The 16,874-nt window shown below is 39.5% G+C and overlaps 2 protein-coding genes across 8 annotated transcripts; one reads left to right on the top strand and one right to left on the bottom strand.

The window, feature by feature from the left end:
- Positions 1–57: 57 nt before the first annotated feature.
- On the bottom strand, positions 58–3,622 carry LOC127944851 (tubulin alpha-1B chain). The gene is made up of 4 exons (XM_052541183.1): positions 3,467–3,622; positions 1,563–1,785; positions 1,325–1,473; positions 58–1,243 (listed from the first exon to the last, which is right to left on the bottom strand). Exons 1-4 carry the CDS (start codon positions 3,467–3,469, stop codon positions 263–265), a joined length of 1,356 nt encoding a protein of 451 aa, XP_052397143.1. The 5' UTR covers positions 3,470–3,622; the 3' UTR covers positions 58–262.
- Positions 3,623–9,774: 6,152 nt separating this feature from the next.
- On the top strand, positions 9,775–16,519 carry LOC127944850 (tubulin alpha-1A chain). 7 transcript variants are annotated; one of them, XM_052541181.1, is made up of 5 exons: positions 9,775–9,884; positions 10,777–10,999; positions 11,089–11,237; positions 11,319–11,471; positions 15,570–16,519. In XM_052541181.1, the coding sequence occupies exons 1-5, from the start codon at positions 9,882–9,884 to the stop codon at positions 16,389–16,391; spliced, it is 1,350 nt and encodes a 449-aa protein (XP_052397141.1). In that variant the 5' UTR covers positions 9,775–9,881; the 3' UTR covers positions 16,392–16,519. The 7 variants fall into 7 exon arrangements, with proteins under 7 accessions (XP_052397141.1, XP_052397142.1, XP_052397138.1 ...); XM_052541182.1 differs by having other exon boundaries at positions 11,319–11,621; positions 15,720–16,519; XM_052541178.1 differs by having other exon boundaries at positions 11,319–11,671; positions 15,770–16,519.
- Positions 16,520–16,874: the final 355 nt, after the last annotated feature.

The raw sequence follows: 16,874 nt of genomic DNA, 5'->3' as shown, positions 1-16,874 counted from the left end.
AACAGACAGCTTATGTTAACATCCACAATCATTTTTAAAGAAATGTGCACAGATAGATTTTTTCAACATTACCACCAATTTATTCAGTCAAAATTTGGCAAGCAAATTCTACAAATCATATTTATACTGGCAATTACAATACAACAACTAATCAAGAATCCGTCTCTAACATTTAGGAGTAGACTTTACACTTGATACCTCATGTTTATCGTGTGTAAATTACCGGTCTACTGTTTTAAATTTTAGACATTTAGTGAACATTTTAATACTCCTCGCCCTCCTCTTCTCCCTCACCCTCAACAGAATCGACACCGACCTCTTCATAATCTTTCTCCAGGGCAGCCATGTCCTCTCTGGCTTCTGAGAACTCGCCCTCCTCCATACCCTCACCCACATACCAGTGCACAAAGGCACGCTTGGCGTACATCAGATCAAACTTATGGTCAAGACGAGCCCAGGCCTCAGCAATGGCTGTGGTGTTGCTCAGCATGCACACGGCCCTCTGCACTTTAGCCAGATCACCACCTGGAACCACAGTGGGAGGCTGGTAGTTGATGCCAACCTTGAAACCAGTGGGACACCAGTCCACAAACTGGATGCTGCGCTTGGTCTTGATGGTGGCGATTGCGGCGTTCACATCTTTGGGCACCACGTCACCACGATACAGCAGACAGCAAGCCATGTACTTGCCGTGACGTGGGTCGCATTTGACCATCTGATTGGCTGGCTCGAAGCAAGCATTAGTGATTTCAGCCACAGAGAGCTGCTCATGGTAAGCTTTCTCAGCGGAGATCACTGGGGCATAGGTAGCCAATGGGAAGTGGATACGAGGATAGGGCACCAAGTTGGTCTGGAACTCTGTCAGATCGACATTGAGGGCACCATCAAACCTGAGGGAGGCTGTGATGGAGGACACAATCTGACTGATAAGCCTGTTCAGGTTGGTGTAAGTAGGACGCTCAATGTCAAGGTTCCTACGGCAAATATCATAAATGGCCTCATTGTCTACCATGAAGGCGCAGTCAGAGTGCTCTAGGGTGGTGTGGGTGGTCAGGATGGAGTTGTAAGGCTCTACCACAGCAGTGGAGACCTGAGGAGCAGGGTAGATGGAGAACTCCAGCTTAGACTTCTTGCCATAGTCGACAGACAGACGCTCCATCAGCAGAGAGGTGAAGCCAGAACCGGTTCCACCACCAAAGCTGTGGAACACCAAGAAACCCTGGAGGCCTGTGCACTGGTCAGCCTGAGAAAAAAAACAGCTTGGTTATTAACCCAATATAATATATAAATAATTTAGTTTGTTTGTGCATTTGCAACTGCATACCAGTTTGCGAATCCTGTCCAGCACCAGGTCAATGATTTCTTTTCCAATAGTGTAGTGTCCACGGGCGTAGTTATTGGCAGCATCTTCCTTTCCTGTGATGAGCTGCTCAGGGTGGAACAGTTGACGGTATGTCCCAGTGCGCACCTCATCTGCACAGACAGGTCAAGAAGAAATGTTTAACGAACTGAGCACTTTGACACACAATTATCATAACTTAAATCAAGTCCCATTCTCTTACCAATGACAGTGGGCTCCAGGTCTACAAACACAGCCCTGGGGACGTGCTTTCCAGCTCCTGTCTCACTGAAGAAGGTGTTGAAGGAATCATCACCTCCTCCAATGGTCTTGTCGCTGGGCATCTGCCCATCCGGCTGGATGCCATGCTCAAGACAATAGAGTTCCCAGCAGGCATTGCCAATCTGGACTCCAGCTTGACCAACGTGGATAGAGATGCACTCACGCTGTGGAAAGGAATGGTAAATAATTCAATTAAAATGTTACAAATCTTTTTATTCACTTATTTGCTCTCAAGACATATACAAGGCATCTTTTGCACCATAGTTCTGTTGACATTTGCATTTCATGAAATTTTACATTTGGTTAATATTTTGGGTACAACAATAGACACTTGACTAACATTGGATCAGAAATGTACCAAAAATGTTTAAAAGTCTTTATTTGAGATCAAAATCCACTGTAAACAACTGCTAAAGGACAGACATGCAAGACCTGAACTAGCATAATAAAGACATAGTAGTTTACAAAAAAGGAAGAACAGAGAAAGCATTTAGTTCTCTTTATTCAAAGGGAATGAAGCAGGAGAATGGGAACAAGGCAAATATGCCCCACCCACACAGAATAGGCTTGCCAGACCATGCCTGACTAGGCACTGAAAGTGAACAATGTTGACAGAAATCCACCTTTTTCCCATTTATGTCACTTCCAACGGTCTACATAAGAGTATGGATTTCAATAAAGGAACATCATTTATATTAAGGTTTTTAGAAGCAGAAACTGAATTTTCTCAACAGATGTAACCAGTATTTAAACGGAATCCAGAATGCTGCTTGATGAATATGGGATTTTAAATGTATAAAATTTTTATATATATATATATATTTGGTCACCACTAATCTTAAATATTTAGTTGCACTGTTGCATTTCCGTAAAAACAGCATGAAAGACAGGTCCCAGAAATTGAATAAAAGCTAATTCAGCTAGATAATTAAATGTATTAGAGAATTTTATGTAAAATCTCAGTGGAATAGCAGGTAGCAGCAGTGGAACAGAACAGGAATAGAAATACATTCATCTGCTGCACAGGCCAGATATGAGCTTCTGCAGACAGCTGCAGTCCCCACCCAGTTTACTCCTCATGAGATGGGAGGGGGGTGGATGCAAATTACAAGAAAATTCTGTCAATCTCTGACGCCAAAGAGCTCGTGACAAAAATAAATAAACAATAAAAATAAAATACAATCACTCCGTTTGTGCATTTTTTGTTAAGATTTTATTAAGTACCATTTATTAACTATAGTACATTGTGATTTGAATTATCCTGCAATTGAATATATAATCATTTAGATAGATATAATGCATACTATTTTGGCTATAATTTCAATACACATAAAAAAATCACAATGTACGGTGGTTTTGGAGATGCACCCTCAAAACAGGTGTATTACTAAATGTAATTTATGTTAAAGGTTTCACTATTTAATAATGTGCATTGTAAAATGATCGTGTTATTTATAAAAGCATTTGAAAAACAACGCGTGATTTCTAACATATTCTGACGGCACCGTTATGGATGGATGAATGGATTTGATGGATGGATGAATGTAATCCTGTAGGCGAATGCAAAGGCATTTATAAACTAAATGCATGTTGCGAGGAATAATATTTTTAAGTGTGGCGTTCTTTGCATTACACTACTAAAGATTATTTAAAAATATATATATATTTTCGCGGCGTCACGTATTTGCAATGTTGCGAGCTTTGCCTCCATTTTAAGCAAAGGAAAGCCGCTCGAGCTGCTTAAAAAAAAAACACCAGACGAGGATTAAACGAATCGCACATTTAGAATCGAAAACCTTTGGCGCGACGTTATTTGAAAGGGATAAAAAAAATAATTCTACTCACCATTTTTCTGGAGGGGATGGAGCTATGAAGCGATTATCAGCAGGCTGGGAATTTCTTTATTGTTGAGAGGATATTGTGAGTGCACAGTCAAAGATTGAGGCAGTGAGTTGAGGATGAAGGGGAGGAACTAGAATGAGTGTGACGTCGAAACGAGGAAGGTAGATACAACGCAGCCGTTAAAGACCGATATAAATCAGTGCAATGAATATCTGATAATGCTTTACTGACATTTGTCGTTTTGGGATTCATCCCAGAATATGATGGAGAGATTGAAACCTGTTATCATTCTTTAGGGTTTGTACACGTTTCCTTTCAAGCAAGCAATCAAAACACATCCTCCTGGGACCCAGGTATAGATTTTTTTTCCTCTGTAGAGGACAAATTTTAGTGAATTTCCCATGCATGTCCTGTGCAGAGCACATTCAGGGCTTTTTTCGAGATATCAAATGTTTGGAGGGAAAATGTTAAGGGGTTTCAAATCAGAATATGACTTTTTGTTACAAAACAGGGCATCGTTTTCATACGTGTCCTCTGTAGAGGACATCAGGACAAACACGTTAATCAGGCATTTTGGGGAAACACAATAGGGAAAGGTATTACATTTCTTATGAAATAGGCCTATAAAAAATTTTTTTTTGAAAATGTTGCAATGTTATTACTCTATAAGTGACCATACGTCCTCTTTTCCCCGGACATGTCCTTTTTTTGGACCTAGAATAATGCGTCCAGCCAGGATTTCTAAATTGCCCAATATATCTTTGATCGCTTTTACGTCGCCATTCATCGTGTGCGTTTTTGTATTAAAGGCTGTTTTCTTAATCCCCCTCCTTCTGAATTTCTTACCATAACTGACTGCTCACGCAAGCTTTATAAACTGCATCATGTAATTTTGCGCACCAGGGAGCCGCTATCAATATGGAGAGTATTTAAATAAATCTCTTATCGCTGTTTACTTTCGCTTTCAATATGGAGATCACGCGCACTCTGTGTAAAGGAAGCACGTCTTATATTATCAATTATCTGTCAATCCTTCAGCATCTGTCAGTCATCTCTCTTTACTCCCGGCCCATGAACGGTTAAATCTGACTCCTGCAGCTCCTGTTGGATGCAGGGTTGCCAAGTCCCCCCCATCCCCCCCCACCCCAATGGAATTGTTGACATATTGATCTATGTCACCTCTCCAGATTAAGTTAAGCATAAGAGGTACTGAATGAAACAATATCACAGCCATTTCCCAATACTGTAGGAAATACACTTACGTTTCCTAAAAATGGCATCAATTTAACCTTTTAAATCTATCCAAAGTGTTATTGAACTTGTAATCAATTATGATATGAAACCATCATGAGGTTTTCTGTAGTTTACTCTAGATATATTGTAAATTGTATGATAAATAATCTACTATCTACTGTATTGCATAGCCTGTGACTGATCAAATCATAATAAAGACATAAGAATAGCTGAGAGCAAATTTGTGACTAATACTAAATAATTTAAAAAGCTTGAGACACCAGCACAATCTAAGACAGATAGCACACTTTTAGGCTACCTGACTTTTTTTTTTTTTTTTTTTTTTTACAGTAATGAGTTTGTGAACGTTGCACTTTAAAGTATAAAGCATCTGAATTTAGATACAGTCACACAATAGGAGCTATCAGAATGGGCCTAGTGTTGCATGGTACCATGATCCCTCCCACTGTCCTGCTTGCAGTCTCCTCCCTCTCTGTCCTAGATTTTGTTGAAATGATGTCATTGTATTTGTCACGTGAACAACCTGACTCTTTTTTCCTGCTCTGTCAGTGTCAGTGAGCTGTTTGCATGTCTGTCTTGGTTTCTGCTAAACTGGAAGCCTGATGTGTGTGTATAAACATACCCATGACTGCACATCCCTAATTGTAGGCTCTGGACATCTGAGCATAACGATCGGTTTGATACTCCTACTCACTTCCCCAACTCAGCTATCTCCGGTATTTCAGGCAGTTTTTTTATAGTCTTTCAGACTCTTGTTTCCTTAGCTTAAATGTTTGAATAAATATGACTCTTATCAGTACAACATAGCAAAAATCTCGAATCATTCCAGCTAAGCATTTCATCGGAAGTGTGCTATGTGGCTGGAATACTGTTGGGAATTTTCACAGCTGCTGCTATGAGAATAGAATGGGAGAGATGGGTCTGTGTGCAGTTGCCAGTAGTGAGCAAACTTTAAACATAAACCACACAACCTTTTTGGTATTATGCTATTGACTGTGTGTACTTAATGTCAGTCTGTAACCAATATTAAATGAGTAATGTAATTTTTTTTATGTCAGCTAAATGCTCTAATGGAATATAAGAAGCCTCTATTTTTATAAAGTATTTTATAATAAAAGGTGTTGCTTCCATTTGTAAATCAACTATTGTAATCTGGATCTGAACATTTGTTTTCCTTTACTCTTTCCAAGATGGTAGGAGGTTATTATTAATAATACAGCAATTTGAGCATCCTAGCATACTTACTGTATGTTCACTGATACAGTATTCTGTACACATAAATAAATCATACACTGATAAAAATCAACTGACAATAATCTGTCTAATGCATTTATGTAAACTCTGTTTGATCAGATATCAAAATGTCTCCAGATAACATCTGGAAGTGGTGAAGGCAGAAGACCAGCTCTGAATCTAAATAAAAAAGATAGTCAGTATGTCCTTCAGTATTTGCACATCACTTTGCATATCATTCTGTTGTTATATCTTGTTCTCTTCCTGCCGTGTACCTGCAGGATAGCTGTAGCTGTAGTTTTAGGCCTGCACCAATATTGATTTTTGGTCCTTGTCTTGATTGGTAGTGCGCTGCAGTGTGCAGAATAAGATTACGCTGAAAAAGCAAGAGATGTAATCTGTTTTATAGAGCAGCTGACTGATCTGGCATTAGGACTTGTCTACAACAGTGCAAAATGAAAGGACTAAACATGGAAGGACATTACAAACATTTATCAAATACAGGCATTTACATTATTAATGAACAATTTAAAAGAATACCAACAGAAGCAGGTATATACATTGTTTATATAATTTAACTACAGTGAATTCCTGTAAGGTATATGAAAGCATTATTATTCTAAACATGTCCAAGGAGCTTTATGAGACCTGTCTTCACTGTTGGACTGTTGTTAGCAACCAATCTATAAACAGTAAAATGAACCCTTATGCAAGAAAATGAGGAAAGGGAAGAGAAAGAGAGAGAAGATGTAGGAAAGGACTTTTAAAAATGAACTGCATTTATTTTGCATTTATCAGTTGCAATATAATGTTTATGCATGTATATATATACAGTCTTGTTCAAAATAATAGCAGTACAATGTGACTAACCAGAATAATCAAGGTTTTTAGTATATTTTTTATTGCTACGTGGCAAACAAGTTACCAGTAGGTTCAGTAGATTGTCAGAAAACAAACAAGACCCAGCATTCATGATATGCACGCTCTTAAGGCTGTGCAATTGGGCAATTAGTTGAAAGGGGTGTGTCCAAAAAAATAGCAGTGTCTACCTTTGACTGTACAAACTCAAAACTATTTTGTACAAACATTTTTTTTTTCTGGGATTTAGCAATCCTGTGAATCACTAAACTAATATTTAGTTGTATGACCACAGTTTTTTAAAACTGCTTGACATCTGTGTGGCATGGAGTCAACCAACTTGTGGCACCTCTCAGCTGTTATTCCACTCCATGATTCTTTAACAACATTCCACAATTCATTCACATTTCTTGGTTTTGCTTCAGAAACAGCATTTTTGATATCACCCCACAAGTTCTCAATTGGATTAAGGTCTGGAGATTGGGCTGGCCACTCCATAACATTAATTTTGTTGGTTTGGAACCAAGACTTTGCCCGTTTACTAGTGTGTTTTGGGTCATTGTCTTGTTGAAACAACCATTTCAAGGGCATGTCCTCTTCAGCATAGGGCAACATGACCTCTTCAAGTATTTTAACATATGCAAACTGATCCATGATCCCTGGTATGCGATAAATAGGCCCAACACCATAGTAGGAGAAACATGCCCATATCATGATGCTTGCACCTCCATGCTTCACTGTCTTCACTGCGTACTGTGGCTTGAATTCAGAGTTTGGGGGTCGTCTCACAAACTGCCTGTGGCCCTTGGACCCAAAAAGAACAATTTTACTCTCATCAGTCCACAAAATGTTCCTCCATTTCTCTTTAGGCCAGTTGATGTGTTCTTTGGCAAATTGTAACCTCTTCTGCACATGCCTTTTTTTTAACAGAGGGACTTTGCGGGGGATTCTTGAAAATAGATTAGCTTCACACAGACGTCTTCTAACTCTCACAGTACTTACAGGTAACTCCAGACTGTCTTTGATCATCCTGGAGGTGATCATTGGCTGAGCCTTTGCCATTCTGGTTATTCTTCTATCCATTTTGATGGTTGTCTTCCGTTTTCTTCCACGTCTCTCTGGTTTTGCTCTCCATTTTAAGGCATTGGAGATCATTTTAGCTGAACAGCCTATCATTTTTTGCACCTCTTTATAGGTTTTCCCCTCTCTAATCAACTTTTTAATCAAAGTACGCTGTTCTTCTGAACAATGTCTTGAACGACCCATTTTCCTCAGCTTTCAAATGCATGTTCAACAAGTGTTGGCTTCATCCTTAAATAGGGGCCACCTGATTCACACCTGTTTCTTCACAAAATTGATGACCTCAGTGATTGAATGCCACACTGCTATTTTTTTGAACACACCCCTTTCAACTAATTCAACTAATTGCCCAATTGCACAGCCTTAAGAGCGTGCATATAATGAATGCTGGGTCTCATTTGTTTTCTGAGAATCTACTGAACCTACTGGTAACTTGTTTGCCACATAGCAATAAAGAAATATACGAAAAACCTTGATTATTCTGGTTAGTCACATTGTACTGCTATTATTTTGAACAAGACTGTATATATATATGTGTGTGTGTGTGTGTGTGTAATGAGTGGCTCAAAAAATATATTTATATTTATATATATTATATATTTATATTTATTCAATATATTCTGCTTTTGGACTCACATAAAATGTACTAGAGGAAATGTACCTTTATCCTTATAATATTGCATTTTATTGTGTTCATACTATCAGAACTCTCAGTTTCAGTGCCTGTGATGAAGACAAATACTGAAAATTTCCACTTGCATTTAAGATGCAATACATCCTCTTAAAAAAATTAGCAATTCCTAAAATAGATAGATAGATAGATAGATAGATAGATAGATAGATAGATAGAAGAACTGGTGTTTAAAAGGTTGGGCCTGCTCCTCATTCCCTGCTGGGGAAGCTGCATCCTCCCCCCTGAGTGCTGCTATTCAGATTCGGGATCATGTGATCTATGGCCGTTAATGTAGGCTTGTGTATTATCTCCAGGATACTAGTCAGTATCCAAGCAACACCATTATTCATCTCCTAGCAACGGCTGGAGCCTGGGAGGAGGTGTGGGGGGATGGGTGTCTTTTAGTGTCCTGGCCTATATTTCCCGATTTCCTCAACGTCTATGCAGGGTCATTTCACCTCGTACATTTATGACTCAATATTTTAAATGTTCATGTTCATATAAATCCTTTACATTTTTACACAGTGTTACATCTTAATCTGTCCACCTCAGCAGATTCATCCCTGTAGCTCATTTGAAATTGGTTTACGTGCAACTTGGTTAAACTGTACAATAATCCCTCTCTTAGTTATCCTTCGGAGCACAAAGATAACAGTTTAAAGAATGGGAAAAGAATATGTGACAACTTACTCCAGAATTTACCCCAGGCAAAAGGGGCAGAAGAAGAGAACAGATGGAGAATATGCTGATCAAGATACACAAAGATGCTGGTACATACTGTAAGGTTCAGATGTTATACAATAAAATAATAATAATAATAATAAATCCTGATGCATGGTTATAATAATACAACCAATTTTGAGTCATTAAAATGATGCGACTGGATGTTGAGGGGAGAACAAATTTATATCAAATTAGAGTTTCACACTTTCTCCTTTATATGCTGACTAAAGCAGCATTCTAAAGATTTGATAGTTGATTTTGAACAAAATCTTTTGTTTCATGAAGTCTTGGAATAAAACGTTTTTCGGTATGATTCAGTGTTTCAGATCTATTGGGTGAGGTTCTGGGAGGTGTCTAAATAACCCTAATCTTCCTGACAACCAATAGAAATCAGTCTAGCCCTTCGAACTGGGCAGATTTCATCGCGTCTGACCAATCAAAGGTAAGAAACGTGGTCGCCTGGGCAACAGTCATATATAAAGTGAGGTCAGTCCGTTATAACGTTATTCTTCTTACATCGATCCCTTAGTTGTCGAACTGTAAGAGCTCTCCGTTAAGAATCTTTTCTCACCCGGCCAAGCAAAATTAACAGGAACAATGGTGAGCACGGTTTCATATAGCCTAATTATTGATTGCTTATTTAAATAACCTTTTTTATTCGACTAGCTTTTAAAGTATCTATATTTAACTAATATTTCGGGTATATAAAATATAGTTTTATAAAGAACATATTCATTTAAAGAAACGATTTAGTATACGTATTAAAAAAAGAAAAAAACGCTTTGGTTTTGTAAATGATGTATTTTGAATTATTTTAAAATTAATTTGTGCATTTAAAATATATTTCATACAAATAATGTAGTCACGGTTGTGTTTATAACCTAAAAAAAGAATATGGAAAAATAAGAGGTTTTGGGAATATGAAGCACGCTAGAACGAGACAACAAGAGAATGGAGCCGCATAAATAATCTGGGTGTAGCCGGCTCCATGCAGTCCGGAACAGTGTCATATTGAATCAGTGACGAAACAAAGAAAGATGAGATGCAGCGCCTCCCAAAGGATATGGTCATTTATTTTTTATATTTTTAAATCAAACGTCTTATTAAGAATATTTTAAAGAACGGTTTATTCGAGGGATGATATTCACGATTAAATGTATTTATTTGCAGAAGTCGTATCGCATTTCAGGGCTGTGGGTGAAGCTGTTAAATATTCATGGTGATGTAGACGGCATCACTTATGCAGCTGATGGACATCACATTACCAGTAAACCAGCAGTTGATTGTGTTATGTGATCGCTTCTTCTGACATGATATCTCACTAGGATATCATTGCACAGAAACAGGATATACAGGCTGAATGAAGCATGAGAAGTTCAAATGTTAGGTGAAATACTGCTTGACAAGCTGAAGCTTTACATGTGACTGAAATTTACATGCTGCAATGATGTTTGTTTGGTTCGACTTTTAACTTTTGCCTTTTTCTTCACAGCGTGAGTGCATCTCTGTTCATGTTGGTCAAGCTGGAGTCCAGATGGGCAATGCCTGCTGGGAACTCTATTGTCTTGAGCATGGCATCCAGCCGGATGGGCAGATGCCCAGCGACAAGACCATTGGAGGAGGTGATGATTCCTTCAACACCTTCTTCAGTGAGACAGGAGCTGGAAAGCACGTCCCCAGGGCTGTGTTTGTAGACCTGGAGCCCACGGTCATTGGTAAGAGAATGGGACTTGATTTAAGTTATGATAATTGTGTGTCAAAGTGCTCAGTTCGTTAAACATTTCTTCTTGACCTGTCTGTGCAGATGAGGTGCGCACTGGGACATACCGTCAGCTGTTCCACCCTGAGCAGCTCATCACAGGAAAGGAAGATGCTGCCAATAACTACGCCCGTGGACACTACACTATTGGAAAAGAAATCATTGACCTGGTGCTGGACAGGATTCGCAAGCTGGTATGTAGTTGCAAATGATCAAACAAACTAAATTATTTATATATTATATTGGGTTAATAACCAAGCTGTTTTTTTTCTCAGGCTGACCAGTGCACAGGCCTCCAGGGTTTCCTGGTGTTCCACAGCTTTGGTGGTGGAACCGGTTCTGGCTTCACCTCTCTGCTGATGGAGCGTCTGTCTGTCGACTATGGCAAGAAGTCTAAGCTAGAGTTCTCCATCTACCCTGCTCCTCAGGTCTCCACTGCTGTGGTAGAGCCTTACAACTCCATCCTGACCACCCACACCACCCTAGAGCACTCTGACTGCGCCTTCATGGTAGACAATGAGGCCATTTATGATATTTGCCGTAGAAACCTTGACATTGAGCGTCCTACTTACACCAACCTGAACAGGCTTATTGGCCAGATTGTGTCCTCCATCACAGCCTCCCTCAGGTTTGATGGTGCCCTCAATGTTGATCTGACAGAGTTCCAGACCAACTTGGTGCCCTATCCTCGTATCCACTTCCCATTGGCTACCTATGCCCCAGTGATCTCCGCTGAGAAAGCTTACCATGAGCAGCTCTCTGTGGCTGAAATCACTAATGCTTGCTTCGAGCCAGCCAATCAGATGGTCAAATGCGACCCGCGTCACGGCAAGTACATGGCTTGCTGTCTGCTGTATCGTGGTGACGTGGTGCCCAAAGATGTGAACGCTGCAATCGCCACCATCAAGACCAAGCGCACCATCCAGTTTGTGGACTGGTGTCCCACTGGTTTCAAGGTTGGCATCAACTACCAGCCTCCCACTGTGGTTCCAGGTGGTGATCTGGCTAAAGTGCAGAGGGCCGTGTGCATGCTGAGCAACACCACAGCCATTGCTGAGGCCTGGGCTCGTCTCGACCATAAGTTTGATCTGATGTACGCCAAGCGTGCCTTTGTGCACTGGTATGTGGGTGAGGGTATGGAGGAGGGCGAATTCTCAGAGGCCAGAGAGGACATGGCTGCCCTGGAGAAAGATTATGAAGAGGTCGGTGTCGATTCTGTTGAGGGTGAGGGAGAAGAGGAGGGCGAGGAGTATTAAATTACAGAATGAAGTGCAACATGCAAGTACAATGAAATGGAAAAAATGTCAAGAAATGGAGAATAACAACCAATGAAAATAATATTGTTGCAATTATTTGGACATCTGAAATAAACCTCCTTTCCAAAGTAATTAAGTTGTCTTAAATTATTGTGTATACTCATGTAGGTTATAGCAGATATAACCAATAATAGTGTTATAATTATCCACAATAGAACAGGTGACAAATAATTATGAAAGTTTTTAAATCTTTCAACATAACACTTTACTCCATGGTCATACTGAGCAAAATGTATACATACATACATTCGTTAGATAGAAAACATTCCTGATGTATCTCATGAATGAGACAGAAATTACCATGCAAGTAAAAAGCTATTTCTCTTAACTTGGATTCTATCCAGAGAGTAACAGGAAATCAACTTTAAAGAACCATTAACCTTAACAAACAATAACGCAACATTCATTGCATCGGCAAATGAAAACATTTTCATGAAAGTCCTTATGACTGTTATGACTATTTTCATTTTTTATGATCCAGTTTAAAAAAAAAATATTTTCCTTGCAACAACATTTCCATAAGATCAATCCAGTCTGTGTAGGTATGTGAGGCAGTGCAGAAATCCAATCCACACAATCCAGAGTTGTGTGGTTTTCTGACAAACATATAATCAGCATAAAATGATAAGCTTTGGATGTACTTTACTTATGAAAATCAGATCTGAATCTGGATTACCAAGAAAGTTTCCTCATGCCAAGACTCTGATTAATGATATGAATTCTGCCTTTGTTTTTTGTTTTCTCTAAAAGGCAGGTAATTATGTGAGCAAAGACAAAACAATATGCTCATTGTCAAAGATTTGATTAACAGGTAGGGTAACGCAAAATACATTTAAATATAACAACAGCTATTTATCCCCATAATTATGTACAGTTCTACACACCCTATTTTATACAAAAATATCAAAAGATATATATATTTTTTAATTTTCATTAATTATATTAAATGTTACATTTTCATATGACTAACATCCATCATTACTCAAGATCGACCACATTGTAGGACACAGACGTTATTGTTCAAAGGTTAGAATCAGCCAATAGGGTGTCACCGATTCTCAGACGAGCCAATGGGGATGTGACAGGAAGCGAAACTTCTCCTCGCATGCGCTCCGCTTTTGTGACGGCTGACAAAAAAGTATAAATATTCCCACCCACCTCACGGGCTTTTCATTCTTCTCACCAGACTCATAAAAGTCGACCTGTGAGAGCGCTGATAAAAGCAAACCTACGATCTCCACCTTCTCATATTTATATATTTCTTTTTAGAAAAAAAAATCAAGTTTGAAAATGGTGAGTATAAAACTTGTGTAACTTCTAGACATGTCATTATCGTTAAATATGGGTGTTTTACAACGTCTGTTATAACGGTGTTTTGACACAGCATTTAAAATTATGGATCATTATTTTAATATTTAGATGTGCTTTGGTTCTGTATGTTTAAGCATGTATCCTACGAAGTTTCTTTGTCTCTTCTGTAGGTATTTGAACTCGAGAAATAAACGTTTGGTTTTAAATGTTTTTTCTTTCTTTTCCTAAACGTTCATACGTTTTGGGGTCATGTTTAACATGTTAAAAAAGAGTTAAGTTATCTTTTAAAGTAACGTTAATGTAAAAATTTCGAGACTTCGTGTAATTTGGCGCACAATACATAGAAATAAAAAAACGTTTCGTTTACTTCCTTGATCGAAAACGACAGATAAAACACGGCTCTCGAAAAGTTCGTGAGGATAGGGATATACTGACGTGTATAGTAAAATGTCTTCCTTTGTTCTGATGTCTATTCAAAGTGACTTCTCTAAAGCAGTGTGCTGGAGAGTAGAGTTACCGGCACAGGAAATGAGTCAGGATGACCACGTGCTTTCCGTTGAATTTGATGAACTACGGTCCTCTTGTGTCGAGAGGTTTAAAGCTTGATAAGTTCTTCATGATTAAGCTTAAGTGGTAAAGTTGTTCATGAGCATGACCAGCCTAAAACAAAGAAGTGTTTCACCCGATTCCAAGTTCAAGTTGTATAGTGATATGCTAGGCTCTCACGTATTAAAATTAATGTCATCACTTGTTGTTCTTTTAAGATGTATTCAATTTGCATTTCATGTAAATGTTAAACAAATAAATAAAAAAAATTGTAGTTCTTTTATACCACAAAAGTTTATGTAATTAAGTAATACAGGCTCACTGTAATGAAACAGAAAAAAAAACACCCCCACCTTTTGAAAAAAAAAAAAAAACGAATCAGAAGTGGATCTGTTTTCGTCAGCTGTTTGTGTGGTCAGGGATTTGTGTGACCATAGCAGTTCCTGATCTGCAGTGTAGGCATTTTCTATCAGTGCTTGTTTAATGCATCAGTTTCCATTCACATATGTTAACATGCTGATCAAAGTGAACGTGCACAACTGAATGGCTAAATTATTATTTGCAATGTTGACTTCAGGTATGTGTAATGTCTACAGATCTTTGTATAAATCTCTTTCGTCTCTCTTCACAGCGTGAGTGTATCTCTGTCCATGTTGGTCAAGCTGGAGTCCAGATGGGCAATGCCTGCTGGGAACTCTATTGTCTTGAGCATGGCATCCAGCCAGATGGGCAGATGCCCAGCGACAAGACCATTGGAGGAGGTGATGATTCCTTCAACACCTTCTTCAGTGAGACAGGAGCTGGAAAGCACGTCCCCAGGGCTGTGTTTGTAGACCTGGAGCCCACTGTCATTGGTAAGAGAATGGGACTTGATTTAAGTTATGATAATTGTGTGTCAAAGTGCTCAGTTCTTTTAAACATTTCTTCTCGACCTGTCTGTCCAGATGAGGTGCGCACTGGGACATACCGTCAGCTGTTCCACCCTGAGCAGCTCATCACAGGAAAGGAAGATGCTGCCAATAACTACGCCCGTGGACACTACACTATTGGCAAAGAGCTCATTGATATTGTTTTGGACAGAATTCGCAAACTGGTAAGTAATTAAGTTACAACACCTTTGAAGTTAAATGGTGTTAAATTCCGTTTAATTAAAAGGCTAAAATACTTGATTGCCTTATTAACATGAATCATGTCTTTCAGGCTGACCAATGCACAGGCCTCCAGGGTTTCTTGGTGTTCCACAGCTTTGGTGGTGGAACCGGTTCTGGCTTCACCTCTCTGCTGATGGAGCGTCTGTCTGTCGACTATGGAAAGAAGTCTAAGCTGGAGTTCTCAATCTACCCTGCTCCTCAGGTCTCCACTGCTGTGGTAGAGCCTTACAACTCCATCCTGACCACCCACACCACCCTAGAGCACTCTGACTGCGCCTTCATGGTAGACAATGAGGCCATTTATGATATTTGCCGTAGGAACCTTGACATTGAGCGTCCTACTTACACCAACCTGAACAGGCTTATTGGCCAGATTGTGTCCTCCATCACAGCCTCACTCAGGTTTGATGGGGCCCTCAATGTCGATCTGACAGAGTTCCAGACCAATTTGGTGCCCTATCCTCGTATCCACTTCCCATTGGCTACCTATGCCCCAGTGATCTCCGCTGAGAAAGCTTACCATGAGCAGCTCTCTGTGGCTGAAATCACTAATGCTTGCTTCGAGCCAGCCAATCAGTTGGTGAAATGCGACCCACGTCACGGCAAGTACATGGCTTGCTGTCTGCTGTATCGTGGTGACGTGGTGCCCAAAGATGTGAACGCCGCAATCGCCACCATCAAGACCAAGCGCAGCATCCAGTTTGTGGACTGGTGTCCCACTGGTTTCAAGGTTGGCATCAACTACCAGCCTCCCACTGTGGTTCCAGGTGGTGATCTGGCTAAAGTGCAGAGGGCCGTGTGCATGCTGAGCAACACCACAGCCATTGCTGAGGCCTGGGCTCGTCTCGACCATAAGTTTGATCTGATGTACGCCAAGCGTGCCTTTGTGCACTGGTATGTGGGTGAGGGTATGGAGGAGGGCGAGTTCTCAGAGGCCAGAGAGGACATGGCTGCCCTGGAGAAAGATTATGAAGAGGTTGGGGCTGATAGTGTAGATGGAGAAGATGAGGGTGAAGAATATTAGAAAAGCTTTTCACTTCCACTGCCCGTTTGGTTTCCTGTCGATTGTCATTTTCTTGTTTCTTTTCCTCATTTTCCAGTTGTCAACTGGCTAAAAGGTCAATCTTGAATTAAATAAAAATTTAATATTTACACATTCTTCATTTCTTGACTAATGACCCTGTACTTCAACCACCTTTTAGTACTGCTTTTTAAAAAAACTTTTATGTAGTATTTGTTTTCATTGTCTAGTTATTGCTCTTTGTTGCTTTGATTTGATTAGAGCGGGGTTTAACACCAAGTGAGCTTAATTTCTTTTAATACTTAGTTCTTGCAGTGTTGAACATATCTTATTTATCAAAACATAACTTGCTTAACCTGTTAATCAACTAAAATCCTCAATGTTTATGTTTTGGTCTGTAATATTCTTTCTGATTTCCTTGGACTCCTGCAATTTTGAGTGTAGTGTTAGCTGTCTGCTTTGTGTTGCATGCAGAGGGCAGTATTG

The sequence above is a fragment of the Carassius gibelio genome, chromosome A23, assembly GCF_023724105.1.
Source record: "Carassius gibelio isolate Cgi1373 ecotype wild population from Czech Republic chromosome A23, carGib1.2-hapl.c, whole genome shotgun sequence".
NCBI classification, from domain to species: Eukaryota; Metazoa; Chordata; class Actinopteri; order Cypriniformes; family Cyprinidae; genus Carassius; species Carassius gibelio.
The sequence above is the reverse complement of the archived record's forward strand: the minus strand, read 5'-3'. Positions and strand labels throughout refer to the sequence as shown.